The sequence below is a fragment of the Hyperoodon ampullatus genome, assembly GCF_949752795.1.
Source record: "Hyperoodon ampullatus genome assembly, chromosome: 17".
NCBI classification, from domain to species: Eukaryota; Metazoa; Chordata; class Mammalia; order Artiodactyla; family Ziphiidae; genus Hyperoodon; species Hyperoodon ampullatus.
This window is the reverse complement of record NC_136930.1, coordinates 46,423,662-46,446,996: the sequence shown is the minus strand read 5'-3', so window position 1 is coordinate 46,446,996 and position 23,335 is coordinate 46,423,662. Positions and strand designations below refer to the sequence as shown.

General features: G+C 32.0%; 1 protein-coding gene across 28 annotated transcripts in view; it reads right to left on the bottom strand.

Annotated features, from left to right (window-relative positions):
* The window catches only part of RIMS2 (regulating synaptic membrane exocytosis 2), a gene marked incomplete at both ends in the record, with an annotated part of 562,776 nt that overhangs the window by 239,789 nt on the left and 299,652 nt on the right, over positions 1–23,335 (bottom strand). For 21 of the 28 annotated variants that reach the window (XM_079722677.1, XM_079722676.1, XM_079722675.1 and 18 more), the window contains 7 exons: positions 775–928; positions 2,997–3,168; positions 7,514–7,644; positions 17,373–17,485; positions 20,763–20,809; positions 22,146–22,269; positions 23,194–23,293. In XM_079722677.1, coding sequence (XP_079578803.1) covers positions 775–928; positions 2,997–3,168; positions 7,514–7,644; positions 17,373–17,485; positions 20,763–20,809; positions 22,146–22,269; positions 23,194–23,293 — 841 coding nt within the window. Of the gene's footprint in view, positions 1–774; positions 929–2,996; positions 3,169–7,513; positions 7,645–11,322; positions 11,371–17,372; positions 17,486–20,762; positions 20,810–22,145; positions 22,270–23,193; positions 23,294–23,335 lie in introns of all 28 variants that reach the window. The other 7 variants (XM_079722698.1, XM_079722697.1, XM_079722700.1 and 4 more) reach the window with 1 other exon arrangement.

The following is a 23,335-nucleotide window of genomic DNA, read 5'->3' as shown; positions in this document are numbered from 1 at the left end:
TCCAGAGATTAACTCTTAGAACCACTCTGTGATGTAGGTACTATTATTTCCATTTCCTAAATGAGGAAAGTGAAACAGAGAGAGATGACCTACCTCAAGTTATACAACTCTTTTTTTTTTTTTTTTTTGCGGTACACGGGCCTCTCACTGTTGTGGCCTCTCCCGTTGCGGAGCACAGGCTCCGGACGCGCAGGCTCAGCGGCCATGGCTCACGGACCTAGCCGCCCCGCGGCATGTGGGATCCTCCCGGACCGGGGCACGAACCCGTGTCCCCTGCGTCGGCAGGTGGACTCTCAACCACTGCGCCACCAGGGAAGCCACCAGGGAAGCCCCCATACAACTCTTAAGTGAGAGGATTAATATTTACACTCAGGTTTGTTTGAGTAATGTTCATGGTCATGGTTTCAACCACTATGCTATACTTGTTATCCTACATATTCATAAAATACTTGGCTTAATGACAGTGGATATCATAATTTCAGATATCTACAGGTACATCACCAAATTCTACTACATTAGCTATCTCATTCCTATATTTTTGATTCTGAGGGGTAAAATTAAAACATAACTATGCTTCATTGTGTGTCATACTGTGATGAGTGAATACTACATGTATACAGTTGAGTGTATCAAACAATTTAAAAGCTTCAATAGTAGCTATGAAAATACTAACAGATGACTGTTAATACCCATAATGGTATCTTCAAATTCTATGTCATATATATCATTCAAGATAAGTCAATAAAGGTACAATAAATTTTACTGAAAACTTACTTTGCAACCTCCGTGTTGGGCTCTCTCCATGTAGTTGTCTTCGTGGCATATATGGAGAAGGGTGGGGAAGTGGCAATGAAGAAACATCATGGGTCTGAAGTTTGTACCAATGTGGTTCATCATCTAATAAGGCTGTTTCTAATTCAATTAAAATCTACAAAGCCAAGAGACAAAGGACTGTCTTATGACAATAATACAGAAATTCTCTTAAATGGTTTTATTATAATAATGATAATTATAATAGTAATGCTATTTTAGGTCAAAAGCAAGGTTATGCTGCAGAATTGCCCATATGTTTGACAATAACTAAATGAGATAAGTATATACAACTTCTTATTAAGTTAATGGCTTTGAATATCTAAGACATTTATTTTGTAGACCCTTGAACACCTATCTGCTAGAGGCTGTTAAATATGCCATTACTTACTACTAAAAGTCTGTAATAAGAACTGGTATATATATATATATATATATATGCCATTTTACAGTTTAAAAAACATTTTCATTTACATTCATTAATTTAACCTTTACAAACTCTGAAATGGAGAGATTAAAAACAAATTAGAAGTGCTTACTGTGTGTTAAGAACCATGTCATATGTTATCTTAATTCTCAGGAAAAAACTACTAGGTTGGTCTTATTATTCAACTTTTACAAATAAGGATACCAAGGCTGAAAAAGGTTAAAAATTTTGTTTAAGCCCACATCACTGGTTAGTGAAAGAGCTGTAATAAGTCAAAGGCTGTCTTACTTAAAATTCTGTTTAACATATCATGCTGCTAAGGATTCAAAACAGGAAAGAAAAAAAAAGAATGGATTTTCAATATGAACCATGTTATAATATGAATATCTAATAAATTTATAAAGGAAATCAGTCCATAGAAATAAATGATTCTTTTTATTTTCTTTTAAAGTCATGTGCAAATATGACAGTGCCTGGTTTAAGTATATGAGAACTGCTATATAATGATAAATCACTATTTAGCTATGGGAGGTAAAAATGTAAAACAACTAAGGTACTCTTCATTCTTCCTAAATTTTCCCTAGTCATTTTCAAAATTAGAAGCACTGTGTTCCAAATGGTCTCTCACACACACACACACACACATTTAATTCTCACTCTAACCCTGAATTGCATACTACTATCATTCTCACTTGATTGAAGAGGAAACTAAAGCACAAATATATTAAATAACTTGCTCAAGGACCAAGGCCAGGAAGTAGTAGTGTCAGGAATGCAGAACCAGGCAGCTGGCGCTAATCTCTGCTCCTAGCCATTATGTTACCCTTCTTTCCAACTGGTTTACCACTCTTTGATTCCTTAGCTAACAACATTCAGTTCAACATTTCTATAGATTGTCGCTTTTCCCATGGTATTACATTTAATCTACTCAGGAAAACCAACCACACTGAAAAAACTGAAAGCAGTTCTCTTATATGTTAATAGCGGGAAAACTGCCTCTCATCCGCCCATCTCCAATTCATTCTCTACATTACAGCTAGAAATATTTTTCTCAAGTACAAATGCAATCAAGCCAGTCTCTTTAAAACCTGTCATTTGTTCCCATTATCTACAGGATAAAATCCAAACTCTTGATATATGAAGGGACATGATCAAGTGTCAGTTTAACCCTCAAGACTCATTTCTTACCACATTCCTTTCCCATTTCAATGCAGTTGTCCAAGACCCCTGCAACTCTAGTATTTTGTTATTCCCTCTGCAGGAACTTTACTTCCCCTGACTATGCTAAATTCCAGTTTCTCTGTGGATCCTTCCATGGACCACTTCCCTTTCCCTGCACAGCAATTATGTACACCTACTGCACTTTGCCTGAAAGAGCATCTGCCATACTATGTTATAATTGTTCACTCACTTGTGTGTATCCCAGTGGATTATAAATTCCCTGAAGAAAGTAATATACCTTATTGACCTTTGACACCTCAGTCCCTAGCACATTACAGATACAGTACAGGGCTGAAAAAATGATCTATAAATAAATGATTTAATTACTAGTTGTACAATTGGTTCAGTAAACTGAAAGGAAATACATGTACTATAGAGGCATCAATAAGTTTTTTCTTAAAACAGCAGGTAAATTCATTCTGTTAAATTATGTCTAGGTGTTTCAGTTATTCAAAATATAATATTTTACTGATAGTCATATAAACAAAAGTATTCAGGATGACATGAATAGTCTAAGCTTTAAAATAGTTCCAGATACCTCTCCTAAGAATTCACTTTCTTCCTCTCGAACTCGAGCTTGATCCCAAAGGGTAATCTCCAGCATTCGTTCCCGAAATTCTCTTCGGTGGACTGGAGAATAAATGAATGTTTGGTTCCATTTGGGTTCCAATGTTTTCTTTACTGTTTTAGTTCTTCTTTTGTTTTTATCACTATGAAAAAAATAAGAATATATGAACTTACATAAATCTTCATTTTAACTTTTGCCCTAAAATTTATTAATTTAAAATTTCTCAGGAAAGAAGTGAAGTTTTCCCACAAATTTATCATACCTTAAATATACTGTAATCTTTAAAATTACTATTAAAATTTATAAGGTATATAATTATATCACCTTATAAGTATGACTTAATAATAGAAATATTTCAATAAATCTGAAAATTTTCCATGATAGAGAATTAAAAACTTAACCTTTCTCAAATTCTAAATAAAACCAGACTGAAGAATCTTAACTCTAATTTTTTTTAACACATTGCCCTATTGGAAACCTTTAAATTGGAAATTAACCTGTTAGTTACATATAGTATTACTTTTAGTATTTGTACATATGCAAATGCAAACACTGTACTTAGTATTTGTAACCAATATACTATTCACTTAAACAACAGAAGTCCCTTGTACAATAAGTCTAATGAATTGTGATGTTCACAACTTTACATCCATATAGTTTAGCTAATAAGCAATTGTAATTACATCTTATCAAGTTACTCACTTATGTATAATTAATACATACTTGCTCATTTGACATCTATCAAGTCTTTAGAAACATGGTAAAATTATTTCTGTGTGAGGTAGCTGCTATAATCTGGGCTGGAAATGCAAGCTGGCCATCCTGATAGAACTTCCAACTCAGAAGCTTTCATACATTTTTTTGACTTCATATTTCTATCAAGTGAATGCTTTTGATTATGCATTCCATTGTATACACATATATTTATAAATATATTTATAAATTATATGTATGTATTACTATGTTGTTGTACTAATATATTGTATTCATTGGTAAATATGCAAAAATAGGAATTAAAGATAGGTGAAAATGAAAATTCAAATATTTCTTTATGAACTCCAATGAATTGTTTCATACATCTCCTGGGTACATCTGTTCTTTTTGGAGATCACTACTCTAGCTTATTAGAGAGGATCAGTGTCTGAATAGGAATGAAGAAAATAATCTAGGATGGCAATGTTAAGCTATTAGAAGAGCCTATCTGAAGTGAGAAGTGCCAGTGAACTCCAAGTGGAACCATATTAACTTCTACAAATGCTCTCTAAGAGTGTTGGGAAATAGGAAGCAGGGAGAACTAAGAAGGGACAGAGTGCCTCCAAATTAGGGAGGGTATGCAACTTCTCCCAGGTGAATACAGAGCTTAATGTTTAATACAGATTTGACTTAATCAAGAACATGTATGTTTCCAAAGCATATATATTTAATGTAGCAGAAAGCCATTTTAAAGCAATGTATCTTTATTAATTTCTAAGGCCTCCATAGGAAAATAACTTTGGAAACCCACGTAGGAAATTTTATCTCCATTCAAATTTATGAAAAAGAAGTGGTACTGTAAATAAAAATACCTAAATAAGAGAAATAATGACAAGGACTATGACTTATGACTCTTGTCACTTCCTCCTTCTAAAATTTTAACAAATATTTATAAAGCATCTACTTATATTCTATCCACTAAAGAATGAATTATGAAACCCTGTCAGAGATAAAATTCCTTCCACCAAGGTCAGGAAGAAATCATTTAGGGGGAAACTTGCCATCTAATCCAAGAATGGTTTATACTTCAACGTGAAAGGAAACAGAAGAATAAGCTTTGACTTTCTCTTAGGGAGTGAAAAAAGTTCTCAAAGAATGACTATTTTAGGGGGGATTTCTAATCCTGGATAGGAGGGAGACTAGATTATCTCTGAAGTTCCTCACTAACCTACCATATATGATTACAATTTAATAAGGCAATTTTGTGTGTACTGAAGCATCAATCCATGAAAATAACCATGGAAAGTTACCTTATCTTCAGCAAGTTACAAAAAAAAGTAAATGAGTTATTCTTTTCAAGAAGTATAACTAAAGCCTTCAAAATAAGATCATTCTATGTAAGTCAAATACTGAAAAGTTGCTAAAATTATTTAAAAACTAAGATCAGTAAGCTTGCTATAGAGATATTTTTAAATAGCAGCCTAAGGATAATAAAATAGATAACTGATCTCTACAACATCATTAAAATGTTGAGAAAGTATTTTTAAAATATCTAACTAAAGTTTTTTCTATTTATTTTCATGTTACCAGTACTTTTGTTTTCCATTTGATTTAACAGCATGCAAAGACTTGATATTTTTACTCAACATGAAGGGGAAAATATATTTTGACTGGCAACCAATATAAAAAAAGATATAAAAAAGTGTTAGAGGGCTTCCCTGGTGGCGCAGTGGTTGAGAGTCCGCCTGCCGACGCAGGGGACACGGGTTCGTGCCCCGGTCCGGGAAGATCCCACATGCCGCGGAGCGGCTGGGCCCGTGAGCCATGGCTGCTGAGCCTGCGCGTCCGGAGCCTGGGCTCCGCAAGGGGAGAGGCCACAGCGGTGAGAGGCCCGCGTACCGCAAAAAAACAAACAAACAAACAAACAAAAAAAAAGTGTTAGAGCATACCTAGCTATTTTTTAGAGTACCTAGCATATTATATAGAAAATAACTGTTCTGAATGGCTTAACTGACATACTGACATTCTAGACTAAATTCCTTCTATGTAGCCTCACTTGTCCCTCCAGGAATTCTTATCAATAAAAAGGCATCAATTGTTTTTTCTGTTTACTTAGTCAAGTACAGTTGGCCCTCAGTATCCACAGATGCAGAGCTATGTCATTTTATATAAGCAACTTAAGCATTGCAGATTTTGGTATCCATGGGCTTCCTGGGACCTGCAGTTTTTCTCACAAGAAATTTCTCACATTCTTTGCTATTGAGAAAAGATAAAAACCCTACATCTGGAATATAAAGGAGTCTTTAAAGGGACTTTCCCTTCCATTTGACCTCTATCTGCTTAGAAAGTGAGGGGAGGTATAAAAAATAAAACTAAACACAAGTAGTCAACCAAAAACCAAAAATTTGAGAGACTTTTATCATCTTGAAAAGCAAGCATTTTTCTTCAAAGGTCTGAATAAGTAGAAACTTAAGTTATGTGTGTGCATAAAAGCACAGATGGAAATACAGCACTTTCTGCGAGTTTTTATGATGGCATTCTAAGGATGCTTAGATTAATAAACTGTGCTCTGAGAAGCCAAGTGACTTGGCCTCCATCCAGGATGGTAGGTAATATGGCTGTGACATCTGTCATCCTACTGAAGTTTACGCTGGAGTTAAGTTATTGCATATCCTCTTCTTCCCTTGCAGTTCAAAGTGTGCCCCTCTCCAAAAGACAACCTAAGTTGTTAGAGAACAACCTCCTTCGAGTCAACTTTCTAAGATAAAATTATATGGCACAGCTTCTAATAGCTTAAGAGGCTATGGCACCCCTGCATATTTTCTAATTCATTTTACAAATTTTATTTCAAAATATATATCAAATAAAGTGTAAGACCTTTGCTAATTGCCTACTTCCTTTCTTTTATTATTTTCTTTGTTGAAATTGTTCTTCAGATGATACTTTGGCACTCAACACTGATGACTTTTAACTTGAACTGAGTAATAGAGGGTCCAAACGTGTATAAATGTTTAAGATCACATCTGTGCCCAGCTGCTTCCAACCTGAGAAAAATGACCAGCCCAGCCCTGAAAACCAGTGTTGCAGAACAGCTGGGGAAAGGGAAATTGGTGCATTACTTCTTTCTTTTTTCATGATGCTTATTGAATAATCTCTTCTATTTTGTATGTGTCTGAAATTAAAAATGATTATATGATTTTTGATAAGCTACTTCTCCTATCCTGATTCCTCTATTTAAATCAGGATAGATCAATATCACGTATGTTGATTAGCATGGACACAAAGCAAAGGACACTTTAGGTAGCTGATTCTAGGCCCAGTGGTAAAGATTCCTTGGTGATATGGGTGGTGAAATATAAAGCACATTCACTAATTTTACATAATATGGAGAAATAATATCTTAGTAAAAGGAGGTAAAAATTGTAGAGGAACATGATGAGTATCCTTTAGTACCATTTCCAGCTTTCTGCCTCTGTAGTTTATGTTAAAAATGTATTGACTTAAAGGAGCATGATTTAAAAAAAATACATTATTTAAGAAGTAAGCCACACAATCTAAAATAAATATTTAATAAAATAATCTATATTATAAACATTTGACATAGGTTTTAAAACAATCTCAAAGTATTTACTGTCACTATCTTGATTCTTAAGAATCATTATGCTTATATTAAACTTCATAAGTATCTAACTGGCATGATATTTTAAAATAAATGATACAGAATCAAAACACCTCCTGATATTAACATTTCTCATTTATTTTCAAGAATATTTATTTTTGTTTCATACCCCTACCTTCTGTCTGGAAGAAAGTAAATTTTAACATAAGGATTCCTTGGCCTCCCATCTTCCCTGGAATGGAGATCCTTTGCTCCCAAAATTGTAACTATTAATTGGTGACCAACCTTGTCAAACCATAGTTTTATCTGAAAAGCAAAAATATTCATTTATCAGTTTAAACATTTACTAATATAACGTAATGTTTACATTCCCAATCTTTGCCCCATTCTCTTACACTAATATTAGCACAAAATATAAACTTCACTTCGTAAATTGCAGTTAAGGTAAAAGGATATGCTATAATAACTTCAATGAACAGAGAAATTATTTCAGATATTTTAGTTTGATTGATAAATCACTTGAACTTTTTATAATCTAATTTGATAGCTTATTAACATGCACATAATAATTACACTACCATAACTAAGGACTTTATATAGGATTGCTTTGTGTCTACCTTTATGCAGGAATCACGGTAGTTCATTTTGGTTCCCCTACAATAGTGAGTTCAGAATAAGTGCTCAAAATGAATTGAATAGGTAAGTTCCTTATATGGCATTCATAGGGAATTTTTAAGCAAATGTTTTATGTTATACCACAGCAAAGACCTTTCAAAAATTATAAGTAACTGGGAATTACTAGAAGCTTTAGTAAATCTACTCCTTAAGTTTGTATTTAAAACTGTAAAAAATTTGTCTTTTAAAATTTCTTACGCAGACATAAAGTCTTTTTTTGTGTGTGAAGCAAATGTATTTATCCTCAGAATAATAAGGGTATATTTTATAATTCGAGATGAGAAAATTAGAATAATTTGCCTATGCCATAATTAAGGATCAGAACTTCACATTCAGCTGCTGAATTCATTTGACTTAACAATTGTCACCTCCCACACACATACCTCACACTCCCACACCTAGCTAGTTGATTTTACCATATCAGGATCTATGATGACTATGGCTCTGATCCACATTCGGTTCAGAATTCAGCACATCTCTGACCACTATCTTGAAACCGAAATTGAATCGGAAATTTGGAATTTGGGAAAAAGTTCTATTTAGGTAATATATATTTTTCATTTTATATGTGTATATATGTGTGTGTGTGTGTGTGTGTATCCAATGGTTTGATTTTTTTCTTTTAACTTGGATTTACAATGTTTGTGGTAGTTTAAAAAACTTAAATATACATCTCATGTCAGTCCCTTCCTCTCTTCTCCAAAGCAGACAGTCAGCTCTGGGCGAGGCTCTAGGATATATAAATAAATATAGACCATCTACATAAAAATCATACAAATAAATATATGTATATATGATATATCAGTAGTTCAGTTCCAATTCTAACATGGCTTTGTTGAGTCCCTCACTTCATATCTTAGAGAATGAGAGGCCGAGCAAGATTTTTAAGTCAGAAGACTAATGGCCCAGAAGAGTATATAAAATTATTTATACGCTTTTCTTTTTGGTCGAATGGAATTAGTCCTCAAACATTTAAATTTTAAAAATGATTATTGCTTCTCTTTATGTTAAGTCCTTATGTTTAACGCAGGTATTATCCTGAGTCTGTGTAACAAAAAGTTTTCTGAATCGAGTTGATAAGTACAGACTCTAGACAAGTGTTTCTTAAACTGTGGTTCACAAAACTCCTGCAACAGTATTATCTGGAAAGTTACAAATTCCTGTGGCCCACCTTTCACTTACTGAATCAGAATGGGGCCCAGGGAATTTGCATTTTAACAAGTGCTCCCAGTGATTCTCATTGCCATTAAAGCTTGAGAACCACTGCCTTAGACTAGGGGACCAATAACCTGAAAAAAAAGCCTCTGACATTTAAACAGAAAAAAAAGTTCAACACCTGAAACTAACACAACATTGTAAACTATACTCCAATATAAAATTTTTTTAATTACTATAAAAAAAGAAAAAAAAGTTCAAATATTTGCTTGCCTGACAATAGTAGAACAAAGATACAGATGAGGATAAATGGAAAAAAGAGACCATTCTTGCAAAAGATATGAGGGGGGAAAAAAGTAAGAAATACTAGAGTGTCTCATGTATGAGATCAAACAGGTGTTGTCAGAGAGCACCATGGTTCCTCTACATTTGTGAGCAAAACCACATTAAATTCTAATATTCTTTATTTTCTATATCAATAAAAAACCTTATGGCTTTATTTTCCATGATATTAAAAAACTTCTGAAAGGCTAAAAAATTGTTTTCCAATAAACAGTACATTTAAAAAACAAAGAAAAAAGTATTATTAGGCTAAGTTCGGAGTTATTGGAGCAAATTATTGATTTCTGTGAGGTTTTTTTTTTTTCAGGGATTGAGACTACCTTTGCCGTCATTTCCACGGGCAATATTTTTGCTTCTTTAAAATCATTACAGGTAAACACTTAAGATATGTGTTTCAACTGCCTGGTAAATAGTATTATTTTTAGATTTTCTTATGCCATGGAAAACCAAAAAGATCACTAATTAATAATATTCATTTCTCACACAAACAGATATTAGGCATATGGCTTTCATATTTTCATATTAATACTTTACATTTTATTAAATAATACTTTACAAATATATAAATATTAAAATAATATAGATATGAAACAGGCACACTTTAATTTTACTGAGTTTTTTACCAAAATTATACCTTTTAATAAACTGTCAAACGGGGCATTTGATCAATAGCCTTAATTTTCATTTTATATTACAGGACTTGCATTGAAGTTTTTAATAGATATCCACTTCAAACTATCAAAAAAGAATTATTTTATTTGCTAGATTCTTTATCATATTCCTAAATATCTTCTCTGTGTTTTTTAAATGAATGATTAGAATATATCTGTTGATTCTTCAAAATAAAACAAGTGTGTTTCCACAATTCTAGATATGATATAATTCTTATTTTACCTCATTTTCATTAATAAAAATCTTGATATCATTTTAATTGCTTTAATACAATTTCCATGTAACCACTTTTAAATTTCCCAAGCAGAACATAAGTCTAAGTAAATATTTTACACTACACAGTGTTAACTAGAACAATTCCAATTTTTTAAATTTAAACTAAATTAGTATTAAAAACCAACAACAGCAACAACCAAAAAAAACCATGCAGCAAAGTAAGGAAAGCATAATACTACTTAAAAAAAAAAAAAAACTTTGTTGACATTACTTTACCATATAAGGGTTTCCTAATGAAAAGAGGCAAACAACTTGTACCCAAGTATTACAGTAAAATTAAATGGAATTACAATTATGAAATGTAAACAAAATAAATCCAACATATTTTATTTGGATTGTGATTTTTGTTCTTTCAAAATAATATACTTTCCAAAAGTTGAACCTTGTATATAATATGCATAAAATTCATATTTTAGATAAGGTACAAATTTATTTGCCAATCTCCTCAAGGAGTCATTGCTTGGAAAATGCAAGATAATGTAGATGTTAAGTGATATAATGAATGATTTAAAGAGACAGCAACCTTAGTGTAATAAAGGAAAATATCAACAGTATCAAATCAGCTATTTCTGTCAATATTACCAATGTAAGTGGAATCTACATTAAATGCCAACCAGAAACCTATGAGTTTCAGTATTCAGTCCATCATATAAAACCACCAACAAATATTGTCTCTTTAAATTTTTATTGTATTTTAATCCCCATGCAGAATTTTACAAGCTGGCTCATAAAATGATTTGAAAGTCAATAATACGGTTTGGAGAAACACACCAAAAAAAGTTTTCCTACTACGCATTTTCCAAAAACATACAAATAAGGGTTAAAACACAACTTTAGTTTCTATCAGGCAGACAAGGCCTTTACCTGAACCCTAGGAACAAAAGGCGTTGTTCTTCTACTAAGGCTTTGGCTCTGGTAAGCAAAATTAAAGAAAAAAGCAATAAAACAAAACCAAAAAGGACAACACGCTGGAACTAAAAGACCAAAAGTAAAAAACACATACAACTATCCTTTAAGTACATTTTTCCATGACAATATATATCTAAATTAAGTAGTTCAATGTAATGAATAAATTAATTTTCCCAAAATACTTAAATAGATAAAAACTATATAAAATCTTAGAAGTTTTAAATCAGATTTTTAAATGTAATCAACATAACAGGAATTAAGACTGAACATAAAATAAAAGATTCCGGCTAATATATTCTGCAAGAATGAGTGTAAACATAATACAAAGTCAACATATTTCAGGTTTCACCCTTGAACACACAACATAGAAAAAAATCATAGTCCAAGATGAAGTCAGATAAAAATACATTATAGAATTATTAGTGAAAAGTCATCTGTAGAAGTAATGTTTCCAAAGGGACATACATGTAACTTTCCAAGGGGATAATATGGCTAATAAAAGTCTAAAAAACATTAGCCAAGTTGGCTTTAGCATTTCTTAAAAGAATAAACACAGAAAGATAAAGAGTGTGCTGGAACACACTGGAATAATTAGTTGATTCATACTTTAAGAATCTATAACAGGCTCTAGTATTTAAACATCATTTTCAGACATTTATTGTGTACCACCTGAGATAACACTGTTTAGAGCTAATCATACTTATTAATGACAATAATATCACATTTCTTTTTATTTATACAGTTCTTCATATTTTTTCAAACCTTTACTGACAGTTACTGCAAGTTCATTCCCTCTAACAATGCTGGGAGGTAGTTGCTGTTATCTCCAATATGCAGATGAGGAAACAGAGACATTTTAAAAATATTGGATAGACTTGCTCACACCCAACCAAAAAGTAAGATAGTGTAAAGGTAGAAAATAAAACCCTGGGACTTCTCTGGTGGTCCAGTGGTTAAGAATTTGCCTTCCAATGCAGGGGACGCGGGTTTGATCCTTGGTCCGGGAACTAAGATCCCACATGCCGCTGGGCAACTAAGCCCCTGCACTGCAGCTACTGATCCTGCGCGCTCTAGAGCCCACGCGCTGCAACTAGAGAAGCCTGCACATCACAACTAGAGAAGCCCATGCACCGCAACAGAGCCCGCACACTGCAACAAAGACCCAGCGCAGCCAAAATTTTTTTAAAAAGAAAGAAAATAAAGATCAGTTCTGACTAAATCATTCTATTTCAAATTCTTAGAATAAAATCAGATTTCTTTTTTTTCTTCTTCTAACTTATTTTGTTTTCATTTTGAAACAGTTTCCAAAGATACCACAATCATCTGAATGTTGTGCCTTTATTAAGGCATGTTAACAGTTAAAAGAGGAACAAAATCAGATGCAAGTCTCTGTGTTTGGGAATGGATTTCAGGGCATTTAATCTTTATTCTTTCACCAAGATTCCATCCCATTCCTCGCATTTCTCATGGATGTCTCTCTTGTTTAATTAACAGCTGTAAATAGTTAAAAGGCTTCAGACTTTTCCACTGCTACTAGGAGGACTGTTGTCGAATTCAACGATCATCAGACAGACCCTGAAGATAGTTTAAGACATAAATCTAAAACCCAAAAGAAAGCAAACCTTAAAAGCAGACTATCATTCAATCATGAGTCATCTTTCTCTGCAAAAACCAAGACGGTCTCAAGTCTAACATGTCTTCCTTTTTGTGTGGAGACATTTCCAAAGGAAGAAAGGAATGTTTAGATATGGAGTGTTACTGATATCTGTCTGTATAACCCTAGACGGATAATTCTCTAGCCAATGGGTAAGGGATATACGAAATTCATAGAGATTAACTAGGCATGCTGAAGAAAAGGACAAACAAGTCATTCAATTTAGAAAAAGATCTTATTTTTCTTGCCTTCTCACCTGTCCTACCTGTTTTAGACCAAAAATATCAAGGTAATGAAAGGTTTTTGCCAGTAAATATTACTTTATAACTAAAAGATTTACTTTGAAAGAAATAGTACTTTGAAAGAAAGTAATCCTTTAAGGTAAACATTTTTGCATCTTCTAAAATGACCTCAAATGAGCGACTCACACATTTTTTGAAATCAATTGTCTAAAATCTATGCCAGTTTAAACCTAACCTTCACCCGTAAGCTTATACATTAAACTTGGCTACGTAAACACAATTTGTTTTTTCAGCTTATTTTAAATTGAGGTGACACTAAAATAACACGCAATTAACCATTTTAAAGTGTACAATTCAGTGGTATTTAGTGCATCCACAATGCTGTGTCACCACCACCTCCCTCTAGTTTCAAAACTTTTTTATCATACCAGAAGAATATCCTGTACCTATTAAGTAATCAGTCACTCCCCATTTCCCCATTGCCCCAATTTCTGGCAACTACTAAGCTGCTTTCTATCTCTTCAGATTCTAGATATTTCATAAAGAAATGGTGAAGTATTATGTATCTCACTGCAATTTGTAATTAATATTAATTCATTTATTTTAAGCATGAAATATCTGATAATATCTATAACAATTCAGCCTCACACAAATGAAGAATTTGAATTTGTACACCACAATTTATTTTGTATTTTTAATGTCCTTCCTAGTTTATACAGCACTACTAACTTCAGGGCATTCCTTTTATGCAATGCTTCTAAAATAACAAGGTTGTAACAATGACATATAAAAGATAAAAGCTCAAAGAAAAACCTTTCATTTACAGAAAGTTTTAAAAAGACTATCGAGTTTCTAAGTAGATATAAAGGACACATGCCTATTCTTCAGTGACTTATTCCCTTTAAATGGGAATATAAAATGGATATGTACAATATTTACAAGCTCATCACTAAAAGTGGAGTCAGAAAAATATTAAAACAATGTAACTTAGGGAAACATTTCAACCATAAGTCAGCCACAGACCCTGAAGTAAAATAAAATATGTTTGTCAATAAGAATTAATGTGTTCCTATAGAAAGAAAGAATTCTGAGCCATTCCTCACTTTGAAAATAGTTAAAGGCTATATCTTATTTTAGCACTCTATCAAAAAATTAGTCAAAGGCTGTAAATTAATTTTAAAATATTGAGATAATTACAAAAGTAATCCTCCAAACAAGAAAACTGCTAAATTATGTTAGAACACAAATTTTAAAAAGAATCAAAATAAGGGAGTGCTGACACTGAAAGGCTAATATACAGTCCAGGTGTCATAAACCTGAACTCATACTAATTTTCTCACCAAATACATTAATGGCACTTTCATAGTTATGCCCTAGAATAATAACAAGTAGCAGCACAATTCAAGCATGGAAAAGAAATAAATGGAATAATTTTTTTTAAGTCATCAACAGTCTTGTGCATGAAAATTTAAATAACAATTTGCATTATATGTATATTATATATTTGAGAAAATATCAGTCCGTGAACTGACATAAATATATTAGGAATGTCGGCTCACATAATATACAAATTATCTTTGTTGTCAGGCATTAGTAACGTCATGATTTTGTAAGTGAGATAAATGGGCCCAGGTAAAATCTCACCAAAAGCAAAAATACCCAAAGGTAGAATAGAAGGATATAGGAATCATAATGTTGCCTTGTGACTTCCTACACGTTTCCTCAAAGGATGATATTTGTGGACAAATATTTTCTCAACCTCTACAACATTAGAGCAAACCAAAATTGTCTCCAGTTGGCAGAAATGGGGTTAAATATAAAGGAAAATACTATATCCAAAAGAGTATCTTGCTTATGTCTTGCTGCATGCAAAGAATGAACATAAAATTAAGTTTCATGAAGGTAAAATCCATGGCTATCTGTTCACTGTTGTATTCTCAGCTACTAGGATTATGACTGACCTGGGGATAGATCTTAAAATACATTACTTGAATTGATAATTGTAGCTTAACTGGGTAAAAATATTTTAGAGAAAAATTTTGGTAAAAGATTTCAAGAATCTTAAAACTTTTTTTTCTTTCATATTGTTACATCTGGAAAAGTTATCCTGACAAAGGAATTTTGTCCTAACAAAATATGCAAGATTTATATTCAAGGATTTCCATGGTATCATTATTTAAAATACTATAAATTAGAAACAAGCAAGATATCCTATAATAGCAAATTAAGTTAAAATGGAGTATTAAATAGCTATTAAAATCATTTTAGGGGGAATTTTTAAAGAAAAATGTTTAAAGGAAAAGTACACAATATATTACTAGTGAAAAAGCAAGTTTCAAAATAGTATACACAGATTTATTACAGTTTTGTTTAAAACTTTATATGTATGTTTATGTTTTAGTGGCAAGATTACAGGTGATTTTTATTTTTTATTTATTTATCTGTGCTTTCTAGATTTACCAAAACAAATATGTATTATATTTATAAACATTATCTTGCTGGAACATACTCCTTCTGAGTCATAAAAATTGATAAAATGGTACTCATTTTAAATTACAGTTATATGGATTTTAAACTAACATCACTTATAAATACAAATATCACATACTTTTAAGTTTATATTTCCCCCAAATATTTAACAGTCTTACCTTTCTACCATATTCACTTTGAACCATGAGGAAAAGTAGTTGAATTTGAAATCTGTCTAAATGCCTGCACTATCCTCCTCAATCTCCCCTCCTAGTCCAATTTCTAATACACCCTTGGGATTTCAAAAGAAGCAACAAAGTGGTACTTACTTATTATGGAAGTCTAACTTCTGCTCCCTCATCCACCAACTGAAGCCAACTACACACACACACACACACACACAGATTTATTTATATACTGGCATCATCAGCCACCCAGAGCATTATTTATAGGTGGAATATTTAAAGGGAGCCACAATTAAAAATAAAAAAGCTAACATTTATTAGTACTTTCTAAAATGGTGGAAGAAAATACACATATATTCGTAACCATAAATGACAACATCTGTGCTGTCAATATATGTAAGAGAATAAGTAAAATGATGCTGCTTATTGTGGAAAATGGAAAAAACACCACTGTCCTCAAATGAAAAAGTTCACTCTGTTTATGAAAGAGAAAGGAAAAGAAAATAATAAAGAGAAGAAATTCATTTTAGTAAGACATTTACAATCTCCTAATAGTATCTCATCTTCTTTCTTACATAGCTTTTCTGTTATTACCACTTTTGTGATCAAAGTAGTCCCAGAACAGATGTGTCTAATGACTTTTACTATGTTAATTCAGCTTATACTTCCTGTATCTCCATTTAATTAATGAAAATTCTTCAGAAAAATCAAACACTTCTCCTTCCTCCAGAAAATAAAAGGAGAAATTTTGTACCTGATTTAACAAAAAGCTAGAAATTCCTCTTAAAATATCAGCCCAAGAATAGTTGAGTTTTTAACTATAACATTAACAATTATCCAAAATTCAATGTCTGAATTTTGAGAATCTAAACAGTTTTTAATACTTATAAAATTTTAAGTTTAGTAACTCAACAGAATTAGTGTCAATATTAACCTGTTTGTTTCTAAAATATAGCTGGATAAATTTTAATATTTTAAATTTTAGAAATTAATAAAATGTGAGAGCCTGAATTTGCAAAGCTCTTCTAATATGGGTATATGATAGTTAACTGAATTTTTAACTTTTATTATAAAATGTTCAAATTAGGGATCACTTAATATGAAATCTACCTGATATGCTCAGTAATCTATTATATATTTCCCCATTTACTTAGTTGAGCAAAAATCATGACCTTGAATTTTGGAATAATATTACTAAGGTGAAAAAGGTTTTAGATAGCATCACAAATTCTAATTCTCATTAAATTCCAGAAAATCTAACTCTAATAAAGAAAGCACTCTGCTAGATAATTATAATTAAATTTAAATTAATTAAAATTACTAAGAATAAGAAAGTTGATGGTTAAAAGTACAATTATATTCTAAATAGAACTTGGTTTACAAAAAAAATACCATCATATAGTAAAAACACTACTTGATATTCCAAAAAGAGAAATTAATCTAGTGATTACATACTGAAAGTTGTCCAGATAAGAACTGTGGAACATCCCTCAACATGCCAGGACTCATGGGAGACGTAACGGAAATAGAAGGACGATCCATTTTTTGAGATTCAAATGAGCTAGAACCTGAAATGGTAATTATACATAAAGAATAACAACAATGGCTCTTCATTAGTATTTAATAATCTTTACCATGTATCTTTTATTTTTAATGCACACAAAATGCCATTATATACATCATTTTCTTAGCCACAATGTTCCAGATATACTTAGAGGGGTTTTTTAAAGCATAAGTGCAGCTTAGGGATTCTCTCAAGACCAAGGGTAAACCATTTTCTGTGCCAATTATAGTAGAGACAGACCTCAGAACTTAGTTACTTCATCTGTGTGGGTACTAAACTCATATCTTACAATAACACACCAGGAAAAATTTAAAATAGAAACTTAGGGAGGAAAAACCAAAACCTAAATCAATAAAGCAACTCAAAGATGGTCTAAACTTGTAATGTTAAAACTGTAAATACTAGAATGCTAACTGTGAAAAGTTTTCAGGAAGTGATTTTTAACCATATCTGGAAGAATATAATAAATTAGATGGGCAAAAAGGAAGTGAGGGGCTATGAAAAAAAGATACAGAAGAGCAGAAAAAGCAGAACTTCAATACCCAGAAGTTATATGTACGAATTTATTTGTATGGAGGGGAAGGAACAAATTGGAAAGTGAATAAAAATGGGGCGAATGAGATACTGACAGAATTAAATGCCTGGAATTCTGGGCTACAAATTTTGGCACTAATAAAATATCCATGCTAAACTTTTATGAGTAAGGTAATAAAAACTGCATTTGAGGAAGATGTCTTTACCATCTTTTTAAAGTGTAGACTGAATTGAATGAGATGGAAAACAGTTAAGAACAAGTGGAATTCAATAAAATAATAACAGGAATGACTAGAAAATGGAATGGAAAGAAAGAATTGAGGCAATATTACAAAATTAGAAAATAAGGACTCAGAAACTAATTAGATATGAGAGATAAAGGAAAAAGGGGGGAAAACATGAAGATTTCAAGTCCTGTAACCAGATATGGAGACAAGAAAGTCCCCTATGTTTCTGTCTTGTTCTCTGCACAGGACAGTGCTGCTATTCCCTGGGCTGTAGAACACTGGAGAAGTCCTGTGTGTTAGGGAATGGCTGGAGAAGTTAATTTGGAACCTGTCACAGTGACCCTGTGACACCTCAGAGACCTCCGAGGGGAAATGCAAAGCAGGTAACAGGATATGTGGATGGGACCAAATGTTGAGTAGATAATTAGTGTTAGAAATTAAACTGTAAAGTGTCTCCCTAACTGGAGGCCCAAATGGATAAAATTCACTTCTAGAGAGAGTATAGTGTAAAATGAAAGGGGAAACTGCAAGCCTTGGGATCAGAAGTAATGGTAAAACCTTAAATAGTATTTAGAACTGGAAAGAATGCTGCCTTTATACTAAGAAATAAGCCAAGTTTTCTATATGCTAAGCTTCAAGTAACAGGAAGACACTTAGAACATATTCTTTAAACATCCAGGGGTGAAGGGACAATGATAGATCATTTTGATAATGTAAACTTAGGAGTCATATGGCAATTAAAACCATATGAAGAGAAAAATTTACTGAGGAACTAAAAACAGAAGGTTAAGAATTGGGCCTTGGAGAAAGCTATTCTTCAACTTTTAAAGCATAAATAATTGAATCTAATTTGAGAAAGGACCCCTGTCCTTACAGGAACAATTTTAGAAATGTAGCCTAGAGGTTTTTCAAATCGCTATAGTAAGATAAAGGATTCCACACTGCTCACACAATATCTGAGTGATATAACGTAAGTGAATGAAAATTTTACCTACTTCATAGATTGCTGTGAAAACTAAGTGGGATAGTGTAGGTACAACATCTAGCACAGTTCCAGGCACTTATGATGATAATATTATTATATATAATAATTATTATCATTATGTTAGTACTTATATTTTTATGTGATCATGATATTATTTTGGATAAAATGATTTAGCAACTAGCCAAAAGTACAAAATCAAATAGGTCATACAATCATATTTTAAAGTTTAGAGCTATGCCATTCTAAAAGGATTTCACCTCTCTGGTAAAGATTTTTTTAAAATGTATACTCATAATTGTAATACAAATGTAAAAAAAATAACATCTATTTTAACAGTACATTCTCAATTGTTGTGTGTATAGAGAATCCAACCACTTCTCACCACCTTCCCTGCACCCACCATGGTCTAAATTACCATAATCTCACCAAATACTGAAACAGTCTTCTCACTGGTGTCTCTGCTCCATTTAATCTATTTTCAACATAGTAGCCTGATTTTAAAACATAAGTTTCTCCTCAAAAACATCCTATGTAGCTCTTGATTTCCCTTAGAGTAAAAGCCAAAGTCTTTACAGTGCCATATAAAACCTATGCAGTTTGGCTTCCCATTACTTCCCTGTCCTCCTTCCTGCCATTCTTCTCCTTGCTCACTCTTGCAGCCACAACAGCCTTTTTGGTTTTTCTTAAATGCAACGCAGGCTTTCCTGCCTTAGAGACATTGAACCTCTGGTCCCTGTTCCTGGAGAGCTCTTCCCTCAGATCGCCACTCTTTCAAATCTGGCTCCAATCCTTCCTTCTCAATGTCTATCCTGATCAATGTATTTCAAACTGCAACCCTCCTCCTCCTCTCTTCTTTCACAACATGCCTTACTCTCAATCAATCAACAAACTTAATTCACTGGAAAAAATTCATTTGCTTAGTATCTGAAATAGTACTCAAACACAAGTAATAAAAAGTGTCTATATACTTAATGTTATTTTAACTTATATGTCTATTGCTCCATTACTACTCTGTTAAATCAGAACTATTACCCCATTTTCTCAAAATATAAATTAGAATATGTAATTATTCACTAGATTGTCCCAAGCATTCCCTTCATTTACTGAGGATTAGTTTACAAAGTAGTAAATTTTAAAATTAGGTGAAATTTGGGGAGGGAGTGAAATTTTGGGGAGTGATGATATGTTCATTATTTTTTATGATGATAATGGATTCACATGTATATCAAAGCTTACCTAACTGTGCACTTTAAATACGTTCAGTTTATAGTAGTATATCTTAATAAGGCTATCTAAAAATACATAGTAGTTAAGACAGTGTGGTTTAAAAAAAATCTTAAAATATTATAGACTTTTATACTTTTTTCCACAATAACATGAAATAATACTAAATTTTCCATCTTTATATGACTGCATACTTGATAACAACACTATTATATTTCTTACTTTGTATTAATAGATTAAAGACTTCATTTGACCCCTGATGAAGAACGATTTTATTAATAACATTTTCTTCTAAAATAAATGAAACTTACTGGACTCCAGTTGTGCATGTGTGCTATCAGGTATTCTAGGTATATCTCTGAAATGACAGAAAAAGAAAAAAACAAGAAATTGTTTCAACAAATAGTAGCAACTGCTATTTTGATCATTATCAAACTATATTATAACAGGACAATGTAAAATGGACAAAATTGTGTATTATAGCAGCACTATATAAATAAGGAAAAAAATAAGTCGTAGTACTTTTTGCTAATAAAAGTGTTCTGGGCTAACCCTACTACTTAAAAGGAATTAAAACTCATATGCATTTAGAGCAGATTTGTAAAAATATATACTTTATTTCCTATGTGCTTCACTACACAATTATCCATTCTAAAAAATTTCTATATTCAACAGGGTAAGTTTTATAGATATATTTTAATTATATTCTACTCTTTTACCTGTTGTTCAAATCAGAACATTGAAATTCAAATAAAATATCACCAAAACAAAAGTTAAAATATTCAGATTGTCACTGAAATTTTTTAAACATAATAATTCTACTGAGAAAAATGCAAACATGTTTCTTATTGGACTTAACATAATTACCTTGTAACTGTATTTACACCAAAAGTATGTATATTTTTGTTTGAGGTTTGCCAGGAGGGGTATATATTAATGGTTAAGCTCATTCAGAAAACTGCATCAAAAATATTTAAGACATTAAACAAAAATATGATTAGAGCATCCTTTAACACCAAGAAATATATTTGATTAATACCCTAAGCTGATACAGTACAGTTTTACCACATTACAAAACTATGAAAAGACAAAATAAAAAATAGATATAATTTCATGTGACCGATTCATTACCTTTGAAAGGAACATAGTACAAAGGATTATATTTATCTGCAACTTAAAAAGTCAAAGAGTAATTGACATTTGCTTATTTTTTATGTTACCTTAAAGATGTTGTTTTTCTTTAAACAGTTGCCACCATCTAGTAATAGAATGTCCTTAAGCCCTCTCTTTTTTATATGAAATCTCCATTTTGGAAAAACAATATAAAATTCATAGAATATAGTTGATTCTCATATTTACAATGTAGAGAACCATAGCTTATGAAACTTCTCTTGAAAGTAATTGTTACTACAGTCCCCTTCCACTAATCCTTTTATCCATTTCCTGAGCAACTAAGATAATAAAAATAATACACCTAAATATCCCTTCTTCTTTTGTAATTAACTGTATATTCTAGCATGATCAATAAAGAGATGTCATGATTTTTGGTGAGGTATTTTTAGTAAAGGAGAAAAAAGCATTGTCCTCAAAATAATTTAGTTTTATAAAGCAATCAGGCATTATTGGATTGCACATTACAAATTATTTAATAGTAGTCAACTTTATACATGTATAAAATATTCAAACCAACTCACCCAATAGGCCTTGAAACAACAAGCTCCACTTGTGGTTCAGGTTTGGATTCCAGGATGATGTTATATACTTCTTCAAATGTGGCTCCTTGCAATAGTCTTCCATTCCATTCTAATACTTCATCACCTACAGTGTGTGTCAGTAATGATAATCTTAGAAAGAAAAACTAATCCCATAAAATGCACTCGAAACAAAAGCAGTCTCAAACTGTGATTAATTTTGTAGAACAAAATTCCTTTATGGAATAAGAAACATACTGAGAACAGCTCCAGTGGCATAAAATTTGATGACCAGGATAATTAGTGTATTTCACACAAAAGGACAAGGAAGGGTCAGAGGAAAAGATTACATAAAAGTTGTATCTGTGATTTCTAGAATTTTCTCAATGGTGTCTTGTCCCTGAATAGTTAGCTGTTTTTCTTGCAAGGGGAAGCAAGTTGGGAACAACCTATGTCTCCAACTTGGTGACATCACTCTTGTCTCTGTGATTTCTCAATAGAAATTCCAATTCTAGAAACTATTAAGATAAGTTGCCTCTTTGAAAATTTTATAACTCTGTATTTTAGGATTCTCAATATACATGCAGCTGAGCACCTTGTCTAAACTTTTGTAAAAAGCTTAATACTAAGCATCTTACTGAATCCTCTCCAAGGCATTCAAGGATCTCTTCAATAGTATCTATTATCAAAGAGATAAGGAGTGACACATTTCAGGAAATATGTATTTATCCATGAAGTTTATTTCCTAAATTATATTGGAAGTTCTTCAAAAGAAATAGGAAGGCTTATGGGAAACAAATTAGGTTAATCTAATCCTAGATACAGACTAGGAATATCCATCAGCAAAAAAATAAGATCAGTAAATATAAAAATATTTTTATCTAATGTGACTCAAGAACTAGTAGTTACAACTTTCCATTAATGAATAAAGATTAATATAAGTTAAATTAACTTTTTATTATCAGTGAAGTCACTTCTAAATGAGGATAACTTTTTCACAACTACTTAAGTTTAACAGTTTAAATGTAAATAATCAAAGATTGAAAACTACCTGGTCTAAGATGTCCTACAGTATCAGCTAAACTTCCTTTTTTAACTTTGGTAATAAATGCACAGAGCCGACCTGATTCAGTCATCTTTCCTCCTACAACCTGTTTAAAAGAAGAAAATGTTAAAACAAGCATATTGTTCAA